This window comes from Callorhinus ursinus, unplaced genomic scaffold (assembly GCF_003265705.2).
Source record: "Callorhinus ursinus isolate GAN/ISIS: 27379988/994484 unplaced genomic scaffold, GSC_fseal_2.0 scaffold2, whole genome shotgun sequence".
In the NCBI taxonomy this organism is placed as follows: domain Eukaryota; kingdom Metazoa; phylum Chordata; class Mammalia; order Carnivora; family Otariidae; genus Callorhinus; species Callorhinus ursinus.
The window spans coordinates 41,574,596-41,598,274 of NW_027397064.1; the positions used below are offsets into that span (position 1 = coordinate 41,574,596).

Sequence of the window (23,679 nt, forward strand, 5' to 3'; positions counted from 1 at the left end):
CAACAACGTGGATGGACCTAGAGGGTATAATGTTAAGGAAAATAAGTCAGATAAAGACATTTCTCTCATTTCACTCATGTGTGGAATTTAAGAAACAAAACAAATGAACAAATTAAAAAGAACCGAAAAAAAGCAGACTCTTAAATACAGAGAATAAACTGGTGGTTGCCAAAGGGGAAGTGTTGGGGGGAGCAGGGGGGTTGAAATGGATAGATAGAGTACATTTATTGTAATGAGTGCTGAAAAATGTACAGAATCGCTGAAACATACTGCACCTTTGAAACTAATATAACATTATGTTAATTATACTTCAATAAAAAATGTTTAGTATTTTTAAAAATATATTTCATGGTAAATAACTCTTTGATATGAGTTATTGATATTTTCCTCAGTCTATCATATGTCTTTTGGCTTTATGACATCTTTTTCCATACAAAAAGCATTCAAGTGTAGTGAAAAATGCATCTTTTTTTTTAATATAGTTTCTGGGGCTCCTACTATGGCTACAAGTCTCCCAACTCTTCAATTATATGTGTTTTCCTAAATTTTATTCTAACATTTTAAAAAAAAGTAAGTCTCAATCTAGATAGAATTCTTCTCAGAGAGAGCCAATGTTCTCTTCTGGATTGATATAGGCAAGTATACCAGACAGATTTTTTAGATAATCATTTTTTCCCCCACTGAACCTATGTTAATTTTCTCGTGATAAATTAATATTCCATTTTCCTGTCTTTATAGTCTTGTCTAAATACTCTGTAATTATGATAAAGATGTATCCTTGTTATCACAAGAATAGAGGTGAAAGGGTGACCAAAGGATCTCACCAGACATAAGCCCAGGACACCAATTCCTTTACTATCAATAAAAGATGTGTCTTACCATACAGAAAGCAGGAGATTCGGCTTGGGTATGAACCCACTCGTGGGAAAACCCTCATGGTTCAAGTGTCCTCAAGGCAGCCTCACTACTGATGATACTGGCCAACCAGGGTGTGGATCCCATCAGGCCTTTGAGAAGCCAAGTTGCCATCTCCAGAAGTATTTCCTACCTGCTGTCCTCTTCCAAGTACGCTCAAGACTCTAGTTTCATCTTCCTGGCTACTAGGGACACATGACTAATAAAAATTCCGGAAGGATTTAAAGACAGAGGCCTAGGGGCCCGTGGGTGGCTCAGTCAGTTAAATGTCCAACTCTTGATTTCGGCTCAGGTCATGATCTCAGGGCCGTGAGATCCAGCCCCACCTCAGGCTCTGTGCTGGGCATGGAGCCTGCTTAAGCTTCTCTCCCTCCCTCTGCCTCTGCCCCTCTCACCCCCTCTAAAAAAAAAAAAAGACAGAGGCCTTTACCAACACAGAGATTGAATAATATGCTTTTTCTATTATTTCAGTTAGGAGGAGATTATTGTAATTTATTCACCTCATCATTTGATCATTCAGCATGCATTTATGAAGTTCCTATAAGGGGATAGGTATTTCAAGATTAGTCTTGAAGAAGCCCAATCCCTGCTTTTGAAAGATGCAGAGTCTACATGGGGAATCAGATATAGAAATAAATAATGGAACTGCTGTGTGAGAAGTTTTACAACACAAGTAGGTATCAAGATGTGTGCAGGGCCTGGGATTTTATTCTCCTTTCAAGCTAACAAGTGAGCTTGTTATTGTTTTCATGGGTGCTAGAAAAAAACATGTCTCTGGATCAGAGAAAATAACTTTATTATATGCAGCAAAAGCAGTAGTCTGAGCTTCATGCTCATTTCCATTGGTTCCCCCACGTGCCCCAAGTCCTGGGGTGATGCACTGGGCCCATCATAGCTGTCTGCACACTCAGTGGATTGTGTTACAGGAGAAGAACACTAAACTTGAGGAATTCACTGTTTTTATAGGTAGGGGAAGCAAGCCTGCTCTTTACCTGGCGGGGAGACTTTTTACCTCACTTAAGTTTGCTTGCAGCAAATACAACCCTGAAAAATGAGTAAAGAATGGTCAGGGCCTTGCACTCTTGCCATATCCAGCAAGTTCATGCAGGGACACCCAGGGTCCATGGCAGATTGCCTCTATCAAAAGTAAGCATAAGTGCCAAAGGGATTAAGACCTCAGTTGTCTCAGGAAGTGATTTAATCATTTTGTAATCAAACCCATGCTCATTTTCTGTTGGTTTGTCTATTTTTACCACTGTGGCTAGCTATCTTGAGGTTCCAATAAAGAATGGTTAGTCCTTGAACAGATGTATCACAGAAACTATTATAATTTCCAGGGAAAATAAAATTAAATGCAGCCGTGGCTCAAAGGGTTTGGTTAAATAAAAAAGGAATGCATTTTTTTAAAGGCAGTAATGAATTGGCAAGGTCATCGTTTATAGAATAAAACACACCTAGATTTGAAGAGTTTCTTCTTCCTAATTCCCCAGTTCTTTTTTGTTTGCTTGTTTGGGTTTTTTCTGTTTGGTTGTTTATTTGATTTGGTTTGGTTTGGTTTGGTCACAGAGAGAGAGAGAGCGGGCACACGGGAGCGCACAAGCAGGGAGAACTTTAGGCAGAGGGAGAAGCAGGCTCCCCGCTGAGCAGGGAGCCCGATATGGGACTCGATCCTAGGACCCCGGGATCATGACCTGAGCCGAAAGCGGACACTTAACCGACTGAGCCACCCAGGTGTCCCCCTAACTTCCCAGTTCTATGACTTTCCACAAATGACATAACCCCTGGGCTTCCTAATATGTACCTTGCAGGTCACTGTCAGCATTAAAAACAAAGCTTATAAAGCCCCCTGCCTATAATAGATATTCAGTAAATGGCAGGTTCTATTATAGTTATGTTCAAACATAAAAATGTTAGTAGAGTTTGTTAACATCTACCTTGTGTTCTTCCTGTCATTTTGAATTAAGCAATTCATTCATCTCTTAATTACAAGGCTGTGAATTCCCGAGGAGCACTGAATTTTAGTCAGCATAATGATCTAACTAGGCTCTAAACTCTCTTTTTTCCTCCTTTCAAAGCCAACAGTCATGTTTTACAAAAACCTTTGCCTAAATCAAGCAAAGAGAAAGATCTGATATGAAGTATATACATGTAATTTATCACTTCTTGTTTAGTTTTAATCATAAATGTAACACATGCTCAATTATTTAAAAAAATTCTAATAATGCCAAAGAACTGAGGTAAAAGTGAAAATTTCCATTCCCCCCAACCCCATTTCCCCAAGGATAATCATCAATGAGAGTTTGATGTGTTCCTTCCAGGTTTTTTCCTATGCCTAGAGAGTGTAGTGTTAATTATTTTCTTCCAAAGATTGTATGAATTATGCTCAAGTGAAAGCACTATACTATTATTATTTCTAATTGCTAGCTTGTGGGTTAATTTTTTCTATTCAAAGCAGCTTTGAATGTATTTATGTGCATGCACAAGTTAGTCCTAAAGAAATGACAAGAAAGTCCTTACTGTCTAATGTTCTGAAAGCCCCAAATACATACTCTTCCTTTTTCTGGAGTTTTATATTTGTGTAAATATATTTCCTCAGTCTTTATTGTCTTTATAATCAGTATCTTCATTCATTTCTGTGAAACCAACAGGAAGATTTTTATCTTCTATTTGACTTGCCATTTGTGAGGTTTAAACTCTCCTAACACCCCCAAAAAGGCAACAAAGAAAACTCATGTTTATAGAGCGCTTTACAAGTTACAAAGCTTTCTCAAACGTCTGCCATGTTGACTGTGACTCTATGATGATGGGCAAGCATTATTATCCCAACTGACTAATAGGACAATTAAAGCAATGAAGGTTAAAAAGTGACTTGCCTCAGGTCACACAGCTAGTATCAGCACAAACCCAGGTCCCCTCAGTTTATTAGAGAGCTCTCTAGCTGCTTCGCAGAGCAATTGTCCAGAATGAGTTGAGCCTTCACAGATACAGAACATGGCTCAGGAAATATACTCAGAATTTACAGAAAACGTCTTGATTCCTTTAAGAAGTGTTTTCTTTTCATTGAAAAAATAAGCTAAGACAAGCTATATATACCTGCAGCTAATTTCTAGCTAGTTTGTTTTAAGATGGATGTATTATCAGCATAAACAGAAATAAGGCATTAATCATTTCTATCCATGGAGACTCTATACCTCACTTCCTTTTTATCCAAGATAATCTTCGTGGTGATGAGAGGATTTAAAACTAACTGAGCAAGAAAGGCAGGCAACTCTGTTCATTTGAATTTGTTCATTCCTGCCAAGAGAAATAGCATGAGGATATGCAAGAACTGTGACTTCAATAAGATGATTTAAAAAATAAGCTTGATTTTTTAGAGTGGTCTTAAGTTTACAGAAAAACTGAGTGGAAAGTACAGAAAGTTCCCATCTACTCCCCTAGCCTCCCCTCACCCCTGCCAGAGAGTTTCCCCCGTCATTAATATCTTGCATTCAGGGTGGTGCATTTATAACCACTGATGAATAAAAAATACATCGTTATTAAAGTCTATAGTTTACGTCAGAATTCACTCTTTGTGTTACACAGTTCTGTGGGTCTTATTTGCAGTCATATATCCACCATTACAGTCTCATATAGAAAAGTTTCTCTGCCCTAAAATCCCCTCTGCTCCACCTATTCATCCTTCCCTCCCTCCCTGCCCCCCAACTCCTGGCAACCACTGATCCTTTTACTGTCTCCATAGTTTTGCCGTAAAGTACATAGCCTTTTTATGTTGGCTTATTTCATTTAACAATGGTTTTAAGTTTCCTCTTTGTGTAGCATGATAGCTCATTTCATTTTATCACTGAATAATATTCTATCATATAGATGTACCAGTTTGTTTATCCGTTCACCCATTGAAGGATATCTTGGTTGCTTCTAAGTTTTGATAGTTATGAATAAAGTTGATATAAACATTTGGATGCTGGTTTTGGTGTGAGCATAGGTTTTTAATTCATTTGGGTAAATACCTAGGAGCATGATTGCTGGATTTTATGGTAGGAGTATGTTTAACTTTGTCGGAAACTGCCAAACTATCTTCCAAAGTGGCTATACCATTTTGAAAGTTCCTGTTGTACCATATCCTCATCTGTATTTGGTGTAGTGTGTTTTGGATTTAACCTTTCCAACAGATGTGTTGTGGTATCTCATGGTGGTTTTAATTATCATGAAAGATAATTGCTTTTTAAAATCTATTAGAGTGATCCTTCTACATCTAGATCAACCTTAAGACAACTAGATCAGCTTTTGTTCAAATTGGTGGGGTTTTTTCCACCATAGACATGTTCTTATGATTCTAGTGAGGAAATACTAGGTAGAAGCCATTTGGAAAAATCATGTGCTCAGAATAAAGGGAAGGAAATAGTAAAAGGCTGGAGCTGAGAGCATATTGTCAAGTAAAAATTGGCCAGTGTGTTTGGCACTGGTATGGGGCAAGGATAAAAATGATTTAACAGCAGTATATGGGATGATAAAAGGGAGGAGAGCTAACTGGCAACCAGAAATGTGCAGTAGATCGCAGATTGCCAATAAAAACGTGAATGAAAACATTTTACTCCGTAATTGGAGACAACTGCTTCATATCCCAGAGATACCATAACAGACCTGTACCTCTGAAACAAATAATACATTATATGTTAAAATAAAAAGAAGAAGATAGCAGGAGGGGAAGAATGAAGGGGGGGAAATCGGAGGGGGAGGAGAACCATGAGAGACGATGGACTCTGAAAAACAAACTGAGGGTTCTAGAGGGGAGGGGGGGAGGGGGATGGGTTAGCCTGGTGATGGGTATTAAGGAGGGCACATTCTGCGTGGAGCACTGGGTGTTATATGCAAACAATGAATCATGGAACACTACATCAAAAACTAATGATGTAATGTATGGTGATTAACATAACAAAAAGAAATGTCAACGTTTGAGCATAATGTGGTTGTAAGTAGTTAAAACCAATGAGAAGTCAAAATGTCTACCATTGAGATTGGGAGAAGAGCTGGTATTGCAGAGGCGGGCGGTACCCTGCCCATATCCCCTTGGGCCTCATCATTTTAGTTCAATGTGGTGCAGTCCCAGCATCTACATTTCTTTTGCTTCAGGGCTAATGAAGACAAGAGTTGGTATAAAAATACCCCATTCCCCCGCAACCCTTGTGTAGATAGCTCTGTCACATGTTCTTCATTGGCTCCCAGCCCATCTTAGCCAATGACTTGATAACAGCCCCTTTCCCGATGCCTTATTTTCTTTGTCTCAGTTACCCTCCCTCCCATAACTGTGTTTTTTGGACTGGAATTCATATTTCAGGATCAGCTTCTGGAGGAACCCAAGCTCAGACAGTTGTTTGTTACGTGTTTCTGCAGAATCCCACATCCCCATTGATTACTACTGCCTCCCTCATTCAGGGCGCCCCCGAAACTTCTCCCTGTATTTGTCCTGGGACCCACTGCTTTCATCCTGCAGTTGCCAAGTCACTGCAGCCAGAAAACAACCTCCGATCATTCTTGCACAATGCAGAGGAAATTAACTAAATATAGTGTTAACTCTTCCTCCTGTGTTTGCATTTTAAAGGGGATCCTTGGAGAAAGAACTCAAAGGAGTGAATGTCTAGTTGTGAAATCTGATTCTGTGCCACCTGAATGAAGGAGATTATTTTAAGCAAGACTTCTCATATCCTTTACCTCTGATTCTGGTACTCCTTGTACCTTTTGGGAGAAAAAAAAGCAGATGAACTAGTCCCTCTTTAGTGATGAGTCAAAATTAGAAATTAGATGGAAGGGCAAGAGAAGAGGAATTTGAAGGAAAGCCAAAGAATTTAGCATAAAGCAGGAACAAGAATAAAACAGCATACTTAATTAATTCTAAGACACCTTTTTTTCAGCATTTTAATCTCTGAAATGAAAATGCATCTTATAATCAATAACATCTCTTACTTATTGTTGTCAGGTGGCAAACACAATGTCATTGTCATTGCCTGTGATGTGAAATTGGGTCACAGCTCTTCGTGTTGTTGTCACTTCAGTTGAATGATGTGCACTGTTGGCGTAGCATATGTTGAGTTTAATTGCTGTTTAAAGTGTCATCAGTATAATACTGCTTTAGGATTGAAACAAATAGCTATCATGTATGCATAATGGGGTGGGAACAAATCAGCAGGGTATAAATTTGATATTTGTTAAGCAAATTATTTGTCACTGGATGGATGATCCTAAATTCCATATTTTCATGGAAAGTAACAGTAAAGTGCTTTATAGGATGCAAGAAAGGAAGAAAGATGCACATAGGCAGAAGAAGTCATGTTATATTTTGTTATTGAGATTCATGCAAAAGGATTGCCTATCATACACAAAGCAACAGTGTCAAGAGAAATTGCCAAATTCCTCACAATAGGTGAATGCAATCTCAGTGTGATAGGAAGCTAGAGTAAATGAATCATGCATTGCAAGGAACTATCTTGAAGATGTATGATATCCATTTATCAGAAACTTCCTGCTGATTTGGAACAGAATACACTTAACTTCCAGCATGATGCCATTGAGGAAAAAGTTCAGTATGTGTTTAATCAAATAGGTAATGCCTGGTGTGAGAATTTGTTTTCTTTGAGGAGACTTAAAATTACACTGTCAATGCAAAAGGATCTTTAAAGGGATTAAGAATATGAGTTTGAGTTATGACAAGCGGTGTGTCACTGTAATCTTATACCTGCCAATTGCTGAAGTTACTGCCATATTTAATTTAATTTAAACAATGTCTAAGAAGAATTTCTTTTAAAATATTATTGGGAGCAGACCCAAAGAGTATGGTTAATGGTTGAGCTGATAAAGGGCTGGTTAGAAGTCTTCTGGAATAGACATCCAGGAACCTACTGTATTTTCTAGTCTTCAGTGATTTTACGGACATGTCTCTGAGCAGTTAAATAATTTCATCTAAAAGCATAGTGATATGGTTGTTAATCATGATGGCATGACTAGGCCACTACAATCCCTCAATGTTTCTGTCAACAAACCATATAAGGACTGCTTGCAGAAGGAGTGTGAGTCCTGGTTCTTGTCTGAAGATTTTCTATTAAGAACTTCTGGTAAGATCAAGAAAGCGTCAGCATCAAAACTTACAGGCTGGAGACAGTAGTTGTGAACACTTTAAGGAAATGCTGCCTCATGGATATTTTTGATGTCCCAGAGGACATTATTTTATGGAAAAATATGAATTCCAATGAGTCCATGTTGAAAAGAGATTCAGAAAATTTGAATTCTAAGTGTATGAAGAAGTTTTAGGAATACATTACCAATTTACTTCACATGTATTTACCCTTTTTATATATGCACAGTACTGCTATGTGATTTTAAATATTTATATCTCCATAGAAATAAACCTAGTCCTTTCAGTAAGTACAAAATAAAAATTCCAAGTGATAAAAAGCATTATGTCATAGTTTATATTTTTGCTTCAAAGCTAAAAGCATCATTAAAGTTCAGTTCACAGAAATGGGAGGTTTGACTCACTAGTAATGTGTAAGTCTGAATGTGTGTGACAGCACCACAAGGACAAAAAGCCACAGAATAGATTTTTACATACCTCTTTCAATAATTGATAAAATTAACCAGGAAATAAAATCCACAAGGATGCAGAAATTTGAAGAAAACAATGAACAAACTTGGGTTAATGAGCCTGGTTAAGACATTTGCAGTGAACAACTGCAGACTTCGCATTCTCCACAAGCTTACGAGAGGTGCATCTGCCGGGCCACAGAGCAAGTCTCAGCAAATTTTAAGTGGTTGAGGTCACTCAGAAAATCTACTCTGATTAGAATTTTTAAATCTATAAAAAAAATCAGTTAAGGAGCGCCTGGGTGGCTCAGCTGGTTAAGCATCTGACTCTTGGTTTTGTCTCAGGTCACGATCTCAGGGTTGGCGTGGAGCCTGCTTAAGATTCTCTCTCTCTCTCTCCCTTTCCCTCCGCCCCTAATGCCCCACTCGAGAGCTCACTCTCTTTCTCTAAAATAAAATAAACAAATAAAATCCTTTTAAAAAATCAGTTAAAAAACCAGAGAAGTAGAAAACCCCCATGTTTGGAAATTAACCAATACATTTCTAAGTAAAACTTAGGATGAAGGTAAAATTCTGATGGAAGTTAGATGTTAGAAAAGGGAAAAAATGTTATCAATATTCACACAAGATATGATTTATATATGTGGAAAATCCAAGAGAGTCTACAGATAAATTGTTAGAATTGTTGAGATATTAAAAACACATTATTAGAGTCAATAAGGGTTTAGCAAAGTTGCTAGCTTCAAAATCAATATATGGAAGTCAAATATATTTCTACATGCCAGCAAAAACAATTAGGAAAGAAAGATACTATTTATTCTGTTATCAAAATACCAATTATATGGAAATAAACCTAACAAAAAATGTGTAAGATTCCCATAGATAATTATAATGCTTAATAGAGAAACATTAAAGAAGACCCCAATAAATGGATTAGAATACAATTATAAAGATGTCAATCTCCCAAATGTATCTAAAGATATAGTGCCATTCAAATTCTCAACATGGTTATATGTATGTGCGCAGGTTGACGAGCTGGTTCTAAAATTTATATGGAAATGCAAAGAAACCTACTTGACATCAAAATTTGTTATAAAGCTCTAGTAATTAAGATAGGCTGTGACAAAACAGAGATAGAATTCTAAGATGGAATAGAGTTCAGAAGCAAAACCATCCACATGTGGATCTTGACTTATGAAAGTGTTGGCCCAGCAGAGCATGGTGAAAAAACAGAATGTTCAAGAAATTTTGTCAGAACTGAGTATCCGTATAGAAAAATGTGAAAAAGACCTCTCATTATTAGCAAGCTCCAACTGAATTACAATGAAAGACAACACTATAAAGACTTAACAGAGGGAAAAAACCGCCATGACTGGAGGTTAGGAAACATTTCATAAGTCATAAAAAGCACTAGCCATAAAGAGAAGAATTAACAAGTTTGAGTTCACTAAAATAGAAACTTCTATTCATTGCCACTTGGGAAAAGTCAAGCCACGGAGCAGAAGATATATGCACTATACATGCGTGAGACAAGAGAGACACACAACAGAAAATGTGCAGTTTTTTTCTCTCTGGTGTTCTCTTCCTCCCACCAACACACGCTCAGGGGTGTTTTTTTTGTTTTGTTTCGGTTTGGTTTGGTTTTGGTTTTGGTTGCTTTTTTTTTTTTTTGAGGTCCATATACATGGTAACTGAAAGGTGAACGTGAGTACATCTTTGATATTTACAAAAATAAAAAGCACTAATTTGGTTTTGAGTCTATAATGATCAATTTTCCATAAGAAGTTTTTGTCTCATACGTTTAAGGGAGGGACTAAGTTAGGAAAAATGCAAAAGGAAAGTGAAAAGATAGCCTAGATGGACATGGTGGTGATCCTGTGCTCTGAACAAGGGAGAAAAATGAATAGTTTAACCTTCTAAGACATAAAGGGAAACTTATCTGAAAGGGAAGGTAAACAGTGCAAGTAGGAAAGGAAAAGGAAAATGTGCACAATGGAGCTGAGAAACGTAGAAAGATAATATCTGAATGATCATGGAAAAGCTCCTATAATGGTGAGAAAAACAAGGACAAATAAGGGTGATTCTCAGGGTCTTAGAGGAACTCCAGATCTTGGACCGGAAGAGGAGTTTTCAAATTTACTTAAGTAACAGAGCCTCCAAAGGAGCCCCAGAAGAAGCCATTTATTAACAATGGAATATTTGCAAAATAAAGGCAAAATGAGAAAACATTGTTTTTTCTTGGGAAGTTGAATGGAAGGTTTATGGAAAACATCAGTAGATAGGAAAATTAACAATCAACAGGAACAAATTCTAACTAGAGAGGATCTGAAATTGTTAGCATGCAGAAGTGGGAAATTTGGTATCTCTGCTTAATAAAAAAGATCATTTTCATTTCTTTACCTTATGAGCTTCTGTCAATTCATTTTTATTTTTTTCTTTGGAGCTTTCTGATTTAAAAGGGAAAAAGTTTTGAAGCCTGTAGAATATGGAAGAGCAGGAACTCAGAAACTTGTTGTTTACCCTCGTTTTACAAATAGAAGTCCTAATTACTGTGCATCATCTAATAAAACTGTGGCAGCAGTGAAGGTCATAAAAATGTTTACAACCTCATTTCGTCCCTTGAAAGACCCTTTGGTTTGTCAATCTGTATAATCTTCCTTTTGATTAATTGTTAATTTTCCACTTTATGGATTGTTATTTTATTTTTTTCTCTTATTGACCCATTTGACAATTTCATAGATAATTAGCACGTCCTTCAGAGAGGAGGGTAGAGGGAAACTAAATAAATGTATTTGTCTACATTTATGAAGCTTCCTGTTAACCCTGGCTTGGAAAAGGTCTATTAACAAAGACGTTTAACACTATTGACTAAAATTATGGTGTTTTGGGGATTAGTCCTATAAACCAAGACAACTGAAACTCCTACAGGGTCTTGGCAGGTAAGGTAAATTATTAGTGCCTGGGTTTCTCAGTGGTGGGCACAATGGCAGCTGTGAGTTGTACATGCTCCTCCTGAAGGGATTACAATATTTAACTCACACGGCGTACCGAGCGGCTGAATTAAACCCGAAGGCTGCCAGTTCCAAGTTCTGCACCATTAGCCCAGGTAGTAAAAAATGTGTATGCTTAGGTGTGATAAAAATATTGTTGCTGAAATGTGTGATAGTCTCCCTCTAGTAAATTCGTATAGTTATAAACTAGTCAACATGAACAACAGCAAACAGGGACCAAAGAATGCTTTAAGCTTACCATGGAGCACAGAGTGAACAGGCGAACAGCTGGGACCACCCCGGTGCATAATCATTTACAAAGAAGTAACTCTTTTACCTAAAACCTATCCTAAGCCTAAAATAAATGGATCCTCCCGAGTGTGTGTTCAGGGCCTTTCCTAAGGGGTGCTCAAGAATTATTTTTAATTATTAAAAATGATTTTTGAAGAGAGAGCAATATGCTCCATAGAAATTTCACAATACAAGTTTCTGTGGCTTTAGAATAGATTGATGAAACAAATCCCAAATAGTTTCATATATTTATTGAGAGATTATTTTTGATTTACAAGTAGTGATGTTTTCATATGATGTATATATTTAAGCTTTTATGTTTGTTTTTGCTCACTTTTTTTCCAGGGAAAATTTCATGGAAATCCAATGCACGTAGCTGTGGTTATTTCGAATTGTTTAAGGGAAGAGAGGAGAATATTGGCTGCAGCCAACATGCCCATTCAGGTAATATTTTCTGAACTTGTGGTCTTGTTATCACTTGGAACTCCATTTTTCTGAAGCAGAAATTCTCATCTTCTTCCCCACCAGCTCCTTCTACCTGTGTTAATGGTGCCACTATCCTTCCAATCACTTGGAATCAAGATCTTAGGATCATCTTCGAGTAATTCCCTTTCTCTGCCTTCATACTGTGATAATTACCAAGGCTTTCTAGAGTTTGTTTCTTGACTCCTCTCTATACATTCTTTTCTGTTTCCATTGGTCACACTCTGGTCCATGGTCTTACAATATCAGTTGAGGAATATAGTTAAGTGCCTCCTAGCTGAATTCCTAACTACCATTTGGACTTTGCTTCCCTCAGCATGATTATCCTCAGGGATTGATCTTTGTCAAAACCTTCTATGGCTCCCGATTTCCTACCCCCACCAGTACAAAACTACACACACAACATTTTATCTTATGGAAACTCCACAAATACTTGCTTGTTGATTGTTTTAATGTACTTTGCCCTGCTGTATTTTAGATTATATTTTATCACACTATTCTCAGTGAATTCAGAGCCCCCATCAAAGACAAATAGAGGGATCAATGAAGTCCTTGGGAATGCTTTTTCAGTTAATCCTTATAAAAGGAAAGAGTATGTAAGTAATCAATTTCCAGATGATGTCCTCCATAATTTAGTAAATCACACCACTATATTTATTTCTAAACGTTGAGGAAAGTATCTTTTTTTGAGCTGTTAGAAATGTTTAGACTTAGGGCGCCTGGGTGGCTCAGCTGGTTAAGTGACTGCCTTCGGCTCAGGTCATGATCCTGGAGTCCCGGGATCGAGTCCCACATCGGGCTCCCTGCTCAGCAGGGAGTCTGCTTCTCCCTCTGACCCTCTTCCCTCTCGTGCTCTCTATCTCTCATTCTCTCTCTCTCAAATAAATAAATAAAATCTTTTAAAAAAAATGCTTAGACTTAGTTATTGTCGTGTTATGGTTGTTTTTGGAAAAATATGGAATTTTAACAATTTGCTCTTCTTTTTTAGATAAAGGATAATATTTTTATTTAATTTAAAATCTAAAGTATAGTGCTTCTAAAGTAAATATAGTTTGATTCAGTGCATTTTGGGTAAAAATTAAGATGCTATTACTTCTAATATATGATATTCTCACATATATTCTCAGCTATCCTTTTCTATATCCCTCTCATCTGCAGTCATTTTAGTGTGTGTGTGGGGGGGTGTGGGTGTGGGTGTTGTCTTCAAATGTCAGGTATCAGTCAAATTAGAAACTACAAACAATCTGCCAGTACCCCATACTACCACAAAAATTTCAAACCTTCAAACCAATATACAAATATATGGAAGCATATATATATGGAAGCATATATATATATATATATATATATATATATATATATGGAGAGAGAGAGGGAGGGATTTTAGAACTATTTTTCCAATCTGAAGAATGTGGTGTAGTTGAAAGAACACTTGATTTGTAGCCAAGCACATTAGTTCTACTTGAGGTTCCACCACTGATTTGCTTAGTCAAGTCATCAGCCTTTCTAACCGTAGCTCCTCGCCAACCTCTAACGCAAAGGTTGCTGACATTCTAACTGGGTATCTATGTGGCTTGATATCTAAGGAACACATTCAGTGTCTTTATATCTAAGGAACACTCAATGTTATATTATTTGAATGACCAAGAAATGGTGCATGGAAAGGTTGGTTAACCTTTCTATTTAACTAGGCTAACATTTTTAGATATTCTTTTGTGAACTCCCTCTGTTCCAGTGTAAAAGTAAATCTCATCCTAGCAGAGTCAACATCCCTAATTCTGAATTTAAGTCCAATTCAATGTAGTTTCGCTATACTCATTTTTAAATTACATGTATTCATTTTAGAGAATTTCAAAAGCAATGTAGGTCTGTTATAGAAAATTAGGGAAAAAAGTTTAAGCCACAAAATCATGTGTGATTCCACTTACATATTGATGATGTTTTGGTGTGTGTGTCCTTCCAGTCCTATGTACTTGAGTTTACAAATGTCTATACATATATCCATCTGTTTATACATACATATATATAAGGAAGAGGGATCATAAATACATGGTGTTTTTATAATTTGCTCTACTTCTTAACAACTTAATGCTACTTTAAATGTCATTAAATAAAGTATGATTTTTAATGGCTGTGTAGTATTCCATATCCTATGAATTCAAACCTCAGTTCAAAGTATACTACATATACTACACTTATCATAAACTTGTTTTATTCATATCATTGAAATTTCAAGACATTCTTTTTCCAGGGACCTCTGGAGAAATCCTTACAAAGTTCTTCAGTTTCAGAAAGGCAGAGGAATGTGGAGCACAAAGTGGCTGCCATTAAAAATAGTGTGCAGGTGAGTAAGCTCATAGAAACCAAGCAAGTCTAGCTATTGCCCCCAAACATCTAACTGTGCCCAAAGTTAGCCCTTACAGAAATCAGGGCAATTTGATAATAAAATAACTCTCTCTCACATACTATGTTTATATTAGAAAAGATTTCTTGGGGGGGAAACCTTTCAGCTTCAATTTACTGGAGACTGGGCCTACCCCACCAAATTCCATGCTTCTAAACCTTCACATTGTAAAACTCTGCATCTTCATCTATAAAAGTGAGGATGACCACCATCACAGGAGTGCTATGAAGGGCTATATGAGATAATATAAGAAAAGCCTTTAGCCCAGATCTTGGCACTTAATACCTATTATGAGCAGACAGACATTACCAGGTTTGGAGAAGAGCAAAGTGAAATCTCAAAACAGAAACACAGGACACATGGATATTTTTCTAAGAAGTAGAGAGAGGAAAAAAATGTAGACTGAATTGCCATAAACTACAGCAGGTTCGAATAGAGACTTTAAGTGAAAAGATAATTGGTACATTAATGCAGGGGAACTAAAAGGGAAAAGGTATCCATATTCTCCAGCAAAAAAAAAAAAAAAAAAAAGACATTAGAATCATTTGGAACTAAATGAGAAATAAGAGGCATGATGCTGAAAGATTTCCAAATGATCAAGAAGTGCAAATGGAAAAGCAGATTTAGTCTGGTTCTTCCAGTGCTATTCAGCGTTCATGGGTATTGCTCTTTAGAAATGTAGGTTCTATACACTTAGTCCAGTATGTGACTGGAGGCCGGAAGCACCAAACAGCATACTTTGAAATACTGATGATGATGTTTCACTGACATGCTTAATTAAAACAACAGAGTGAATATGTTTTCTTTTGTAAAAAGATGACAGAACAAGACACCAAATATTTAGAAGATCTTCAAGATGAATTTGACTACAGGTATAAAACAATTCAGACAATGGGTAAGTTTTTATTTTGTCTATAATCCTACTTAGGGACATAAAGACAACATGACTGGGATTTCCTCTTCATACTGACAAAACTGATAAATTGATCTACCTCCCTAAGGGAAGTGCTTTTGTTTTTGTTTTGAAGAGATAGTACAGGAGAGGAGTATTTTGCTTCCTCCTTTTCTTTCCATATATATATATATTATATTTTTTTTTTACCAGCCAATTCAAAATAAATTATAAAGCTCATGAGAAATCACTCCTACTTTAGCACACATCTCCAAAAACTAAAAATATTCTCCTATAGAATCAAAACATCATTATCATGACTAAGAAAAGTAATGATAGTTGCCTGGTATGATCAGGAAATTACTAATGTCATCCCTAGGTGAGTTTTTTAATATGTTTTTTAAGATTATAAGTAGAAACATAAGGCATCTGGCTGGCTCAGTCAATAAAGCCCACGACTCTTGATCTCAGGTTCGTGAGTTCAAGCTCCACACTGGTGTGGAGCCTGCTTTAAAAAAAATTTTTTTTAATCATAGGTAGAATATGATTCACTGTAGGAAATTTGGAAAATAGACAAAAGCATTAAAAAAATATAAAATCACAAAATTCCACTATCTGTAGATAAACAGTCAAAATGTTAGTATATCTCCTTACAACATTTTCCCCATGCATTCAAATACACACATATCTATTTATTTGCAACAAACTTGAGGTCCTTTACATAGGTTTGTGTATTGCATTCTGAAGTTTTAAGTTATTTTCCCATATCATAAAAAATCTTCAAAAACATAATTTCAATAACTGTATAAATGTCAAAATGTAAGGACGCTGCAATTGTTTGACTATATCTTTGTGATTAAACATGGAGTTTGTTTACAATTTGATGTCTTTTTAAAAAATAGAAAGGAAGAATGAGAATATTTACAGGGTCTAAAATTTACAAGTAACAGGATTGATCATTTGAAGTGTGTTCCCATTAGTGGGAGGATCAGAGAAATTCCAATTAGATCGAGATTAACAGGATTGTTAGTAGGATTGTACCAATGTTAATTTGCTGGCTTCGATAACTGTACTATGCTGATGTAAGATATTAGAGGACGCTGATAAAGGGCAGATGGGAACTCTACTATTTTTGCAACTCTTGTAATTCTAAAATTATTTTTAAATAATTTTTAAAAACAAATTGGATAGAAATCTTTTATTTACAGAAGCATCTTTAACTGTTGAAATGTTAACTTAAAATTCATCTGGAAGGAAGTATGGATGATTGTGACCAAGCACTTAACTTTCATCTCAGATTTAAAAGCGAAGATATAGGGGCGCCTGGGTGGCTCAGTCGTTAAGCGTCTGCCTTCGGCTCAGGTCATGGTCCCAGGGTCCTGGGATCGAGCCCCGCATCGGGCTCCCTGCTCCGCGGGAAGCCTGCTTCTGCCTCTCCCACTCCCCCTGCTTGTGTTTCCTCCTTCACTGTGTGTGTCTCTCTCTCTGTCAAATAAATAAATAAAATCTTTAAAAAAAAAAAGATTTAAAAGTGAAGATATTAGGATAGGAATCTTGTTTGGCATAAGTGAGGAGTGATGTGTTTCCTGGCATCTTCAGGATGTATTGACTCCCAGGAAATAATATTTAAAATGTTTGTAGTTGCGGGACACATGGGTGGCTCAGTCAGTTAAGTGACCAGCTCAGATCATGATCTCAGGGTCGTGGGATCGAGCCCCGCACTGGGCTCTGCACTTAAAGCGGAGTCTGCTTGTCCCTCTCCCTTCCCCTCCGTCCCTTCTTCCCCTGCTTGCTCTCTCTCTTAAATAAATAAATAAATAAATAAATAATCTTTAAAATGTTCATAATTGCTTATATGTACAGTTTTTCCCTTCAAAAGAAAGGGCACAAATGTGGGGATGATCAGAGTTTATCAGAGGGATCCGTGATCCTAAAAATGTTTACAACTGCCAATTTCACCAAGCGTTACAGTCCACTGAAAGCAGTCTCACCCAGGGCGCCGGGTGGCTCAGTCGTTAAGCGTCTGCCTTTGGCTCAGATCATGGTCCCAAGGTCCTGGGATCGAGTCCCGCATCGGACTCCCCGCTCCGCGGGAAGCCTGCTTCTCCCTCTCCCACTCCCCCTGCTTGTGTTCCCTCTCTCACTGTGTCTGTCTCTGTCAAATAAATAAATAAAATCTTAAGAAAAGGAAGCAGTCTCACCCGAAATCTCATATGTGAACCACCAGTTTAAGAAGTAGGATGTAACAAAATACATTAAACAATAAAATTATTTTGGACTTAATATATGACAATTACTATAATTAGTGCTTCATGAGCATTAGGAAGAATAAAAAATGCTCATTCTGTCACTAACATCAACTTTAAGTATTCATTTTGTTGGTTATAAGTGAAATGAAATGTTTTAAGTGAAATGAAAGACGCACAGGAAACAAGTTGTATCTTGCTGGTGAAGACTGAAAAGTATTAGAAAATGAAGTTTTGAGTTTATAAAAGGCTATATGAGCAAAATTTTGCTACACGTGGGATCTAGGAATTTGCAAGTTTGTGAATTAATAAAACCAGGAATAATTTCCCGGATTTCAGTGCTGTTCTGTGGAGAAATTTGGCACAATGTGGTTTTGGGGTCTCTTTTTCACAGTTACTCGAGTCAGACCAGCATTTCCGACTTTCACTCTGCATAAACAAGAGGGTTGGTATAAACAATCACTTGCTGTAGACCAATAAAGTTAAAGGTTCAAGTTAAAGAATATAATGTTTATTCCATGTCTCCCATTTAAGAGGATAAGCCATTTGGGGTTTTTTCAGTCAGAGATTTTTCTTACTCTGTAATTCTTTCCTACTTCTAGTTTTACTGTGAGGCAAGCCCATTTTGCAAAGGGAAAAAAAGGGGGGGGAAGCAAAGGATAGTCTTTATTAGTTCATGAGACTAAGTGGATAAAACTGCAACCCTTCCAGGCGTTTTCTGTAATTCCTGAATAAAAAGTAGAGCGGGAACAGGTGGGTAAAGGGATCGGGAAGAATCAAATATGATTTAATAATGGGTACAAAGATGGCCCCTTTCCTACTTATGCCAACTAGCTAGGGTTATTGTTAGTGTAGAGGTATCTAAAAAGGAATGCATTTCAAAAACCTTTTTAACCCTCTCACCACCCCAAAAAGGAGCATGGTGTGAGGAAGGGTCTTCTGTTAGGGACTTACTTTCAAGCTCTTCTGCAATGGCCGCATTTAGTCTCTTGTATCTTAGGACTTAAGGATGGGGAATGCAGCAGACTTGGCTTTCAGGACAGAGAGCTTCGCCTTGGAGAGGACTCTAAATCTCACCTCTTTTCCTTCACAGATCAGGGGGACAAGAACAATGCCCTAATGAATCAGGAAGTTTTGACTCTGCAAGAAATGCTTAACAGTCTCGACTTCAAGAGAAAGGTTAGTGAAGAACGTTAATTTGATCTTTTGCCTACTTTTCTCCTTTTCCTATATTCTGCTCCTACTGAAAAGAATCAAGCTCTTGGATTCATTCAGTTTTATTTAAGCTGAATGAATAAACGGCAGTGTTTCTAGGAAGAGTGCCATACTGTTTGCCGTGCTTCTCTTCTTAAGTTTACAAAGCTGGCCCTCTCTAGAGTTTATTTATCTTGCTTATGCAGTACATTTACTGTAGCTACCATTAATTTCAAGGCGAACATTTTACCCGGTTTTTATTTGCCACTATTTCAGACATGACCGTTTTAGTTTCTGTACTTAATATGCTGATATGGGTTCTACTACATGTATAATTAAAATATTACTTGATGGCCACTAAAATTTTATTAGAAAAATCAGTGTTCCAGTTTCCACTCTGAAAAATGACCTCATGCTAAGTAATTTAATAGATTTCAGGATAGTTCATTGACAACTGAACATATTCAATCTAACCTCCTTTCAAGGAGAGGAGAAAGCTTTTTCTGGCTCAATGAAATATTTTAAAAGAAGGGAAACATCTCTATTTCAACTTTCTATCCTTGAAAATAAATGCAATTGAAATTTGAGCAGTCACTGATAAATCAAGAGTTTATTTCTAAAAGTTCAGCTTCATTTTTTGTGCAGGAATTTGTGTGAACACAAATAAATGTAAAATTTATTTTCACCCTACATTATAAACTTCAACAATTAGAAATCAGATTTTAAACATGCAGATATTTAATCCAAGATAAGCTTAATGCATTTATGCATAATAGATCTATGCTATATGTTTTATGCGTGCTATCTTATTCTGCTTTAGAAATAAGATTTTAAGACAGAAGGAACCTTGGAAATAATTTGGTCCAATCACCTCATTGTATAGATCAGAAGACCAAGTTCCAGCAAAGTTAAGTGGTTTTTCCAAATTCACGTGGCTTGTCACAAAACCAGGATAGGAGTTCACACCTTCTAATCCTTAGGCCTTTGAAAGTTAAACTTCTCCACTATGCCTCCCTCAACTCAGATAAAGTCCTAAAAACACTAACACAGAAAGGCTCAAATTTTAGTCACCACATTTTAGAATAAATGCATATATTTATGAGAATATAAATTTAATTTATGTCTTTTTTAAAAAGCAGAGATATGGCTCTATGACTAGAAGATTCAATATTGTCACAGGAGTTACAAATTCACTGTATTTGAATTTGTACTAGATGATATTCAATGATATTATGATATAGTATGAGATTGTTAACTGCAATCATGCTTTTTCCTTTAATAACATTACTTCATTATAAGAATTTAATATGGAAAGTTGGAAAAGGCAGTGCTGTGATAAATAGAAGGTAGTATTTGATAAAATATTTGATGAGAATTTTAACCAAGCCTTTGTCCCCCAGGTCAGACAAATCATTTCACGGGTTGAATTATGAGTGACTTTGGTTGTATCTCACGAAAATCTTTTCAGTAGTCACCTTTGTTTTTAGGAAGCCCTCAGTAAGATAACCCAAATAGTAAACGAAACGGACTTGTTAATGAACAGCATGCTGATGGAAGAGCTGCAGGACTGGAAGAGGAGACAGCAGATCGCCTGCATTGGCGGGCCGCTCCACAATGGGCTCGACCAGCTTCAAAACTGGTAAAATGCATTTGACTTCAGTTTCTAGTGAAAACCACAGGAAGTACAAAACTTCAGTGTCGCTCAGCCAGAGAAGGCAGGCTCAGACCAAAACATAAATTCACTGAAGTTATTAATGGCTTATTAGCTGCTGGGAACTCTACAGTTGAGAAAAAAATAGATGCATACCATACGTATTTTTACTCTTATTCCCTTGGGCCAAAAATAAAGCATCTGTAGAACTCCATAGGATGCATAAGAATTGCTTAATTCTCTCCCATAATATACTAACCTTAAAAGACTCCAGTGAATTTTTGAAACCAGCAATGAATACAACTTCCTATAGGGACGTAAGAAGCACTGGCTTCAAAAGCTTGAGAAAGTTTTTCTTATATCTCAGTTTTTAAAGGTATATCTTAAGAAGTCAGAATTAAACACTGGTTTTGTGTTTTCCACAGAGTGATTTATTTTTGTATTTAAATTAAAAATCTCAAATGGCTACTACGACCTGACATCCCCAATGCATGCACATATGCAATCATATGCAGATACTATCCTTTGTATTACAAGAACAAATGCTGATGGGGTTTTCCTCATCCATGCGAAATAAAAATATCTGATTGAAAGAACACTTAGAAAAAAATAATGAAAAAGAAGGAAAACATTCAGTTGAAATCTAAAATTGCTTTCGAAGGGTACAATTCAGTTCAACGGAAATATGACATAACTGGGGCCATTTGCACTGAAACCTCTGCCCTGCTGGGCCTTCTTCTCCAGAACAGTAAGGAATTGGGCTCTTTCTAAAACATACTGAGTGTGCTCTCTTCAGCAGCACATATACTAAAACGTACTGAGTGTCCTTGGGGAGATGCTTCTGTTCTCTAACCTCACTGTAATAATAAACAGTAAATACATAATAAAAATAAAATATAATAATAAAAATAATAAACAACAAAGGAAGCAATCAAGAACTTAGCAGATAACAGTGCTTATACCAAAATCGGTGGGGGGTGGATAGATCTTTTCACAGCACTATGTGGGGAGTAAACTTCTAAGTAGAAAGAGCTGCTGTCGGGGCCAGATGGACTTACCAAGTCTGTCCAGACATCCCACCTCTTCTCCAGTTGACGGTCCCTTGGGTGTCCATTTTAGACTGTCTCTTCCCTAGACTTCAGGCCCAAGTTCCCACCTTCATTTCCAAGGTGAGATCACCACATAGTGAGTAAAACTCTAAGCCCGTACCTTTCTCCAGACAGATCATTTTTGGCCAATACTTAGGATTTGTAAAAAACATATTGGGGGAGGGAGTCCATTTCATATTGTTTTTTTTTTTCTTTAGTATTCTTGCACATAACATTCTTCATATCATGTATCTTTAAAGTTTTAAATTTGCTCTTTCTTTACCCATTAATGAGTACCATATCCTTAACATCTATATGTCTAACAGACTTTTAAACAAAATTAAAAGGGATTCGGTTCCTGATGTTGACAAAATTTTATAAATGATTTCTTTAACTACAGGTATAAATGACAAAACATTGAAAACATTTTCCATCTGTCATGCATCTTAGAGGAAAAAAAGGATTAGGGAAGTAAACATAAAGAACCGCCACTAACCTTTAATGGAATTAAGTGAATGATTTTGTTAATTGAATAATTATTTAATAATTTATTGCTTGCTAATGTGGTTAACAGTTAAAAAGGTAGTTTTTTTTTTTAATGGAAAGGCCCCGTGCTTTTTTTTTTTTAAGATTTTATTTATTTATTTGACAGAAACACAGCGAGAGAGGGAACACAAGCAGGGGGAGTGGGAGAGGGAGAAGCAGGCTTCCCTCAGAGCAGGGAGCCCGATGCGGGGCTCGATCCCAGGACCTGGGGATCATGACCTGAGCTGAAGGCAGATGCTTAACAACTGAGCCACTCAGGTGCCCCAGAATGGTAGATTGTTAAGTGGGAAAACAACCTGCTGATTTTCATTTGCTGTTTGATAGCTTTACACTGTTGGCAGAAAGTCTGTTTCAACTCAGAAGGCAATTGGAGAAATTAGAGGAACAGTCTACTAAAATGACATATGAAGGAGACCCCATCCCCATGCAAAGAGCACATCTGCTAGAAAGAGTCACCTTCTTGATCTACAACCTTTTTAAGAAGTAAGTAAATTTAAATGTCTTATGGCAGCCTCAGTCCTGTGGAGTTGTAAGGACACCCTGGCTGGGGTTTTGATGTTAAGGTGAAGGAAGGTAGAGAAGTGTTAAACAGTGAACCTCAGGGTAAAGTGCATAAAGCTCCAGAGAGTTCCAGAAACATTTCTGCTCTTCACTATTTATTCAACACTTCTCCCAAAAGCTGACTCAGTTTTCTGAGCCAAGCACAACATCTAGCTGAAGTTCATTTTTCACATTTTAGAAAAGGATTTCAGCAATTTCTTCTTAAGTATGTATCCAAGAAATGAAGGGTAGAGGCCATGTTTATGTGTATAAGCTCATCCAAAGGGGGGGAAAAAACCAAAAAAAACATTACTATGTACCAGGATTTCTAATATCCAGTTAAAAGATGGCATGAAATTAACTTTTTACTTTATGATAAAATAGTATGATAAAAATAGGCTTTTATTCTCAACTCAAGGGTAACAAGAACTATTTACTGTTATTATTTAAAGAACAGTCTTTAGGCATTTTTTTTCCATCTCCTGGTAATTATCTATGAGCAGTCTTTGGAAAGATTTGAGCTTAACGGAGGTTTGAACGTCTTGTAAATGTAGAAAATTTGGATTTTTTAAGAGGACAGCATCCTGTTTCTTTGTGGTTTTCAGCCTGTCAATATTTTCAATGCTTTCAAATGACGTGCTTTATTTCCTTTTAATCTAGCTCATTTGTGGTTGAACGACAGCCATGCATGCCAACCCATCCCCAGAGACCGATGGTACTTAAAACTCTTATTCAGTTCACTGTAAAGCTAAGGTAGGCAGAATGTGCTCTATCTTTTCCTTTGTTTGTAGAGCCATAGCCACTGTTTAAATAAGACGAATTTCTATCCTAGGGCCTTTCATTCAACTCTTCTGTCTTAAGCGC

The 23,679-nt window shown here is 36.8% G+C and overlaps 1 protein-coding gene across 6 annotated transcripts in view; it reads left to right on the plus strand.

Moving 5' to 3' along the window:
• Positions 1-23,679, plus strand: part of STAT4 (signal transducer and activator of transcription 4) — a 116,697-nt gene that overhangs the window by 67,523 nt on the left and 25,495 nt on the right. For all 6 annotated transcript variants that reach the window (XM_073881079.1, XM_073881084.1, XM_025848415.2 and 3 more), the window contains 7 exons: positions 12,117-12,215; positions 14,506-14,598; positions 15,475-15,553; positions 18,890-18,975; positions 20,478-20,629; positions 22,600-22,758; positions 23,476-23,568. In XM_073881079.1, coding sequence (XP_073737180.1) covers positions 12,117-12,215; positions 14,506-14,598; positions 15,475-15,553; positions 18,890-18,975; positions 20,478-20,629; positions 22,600-22,758; positions 23,476-23,568 — 761 coding nt within the window. The remainder of the gene's footprint in view (positions 1-12,116; positions 12,216-14,505; positions 14,599-15,474; positions 15,554-18,889; positions 18,976-20,477; positions 20,630-22,599; positions 22,759-23,475; positions 23,569-23,679) is intronic.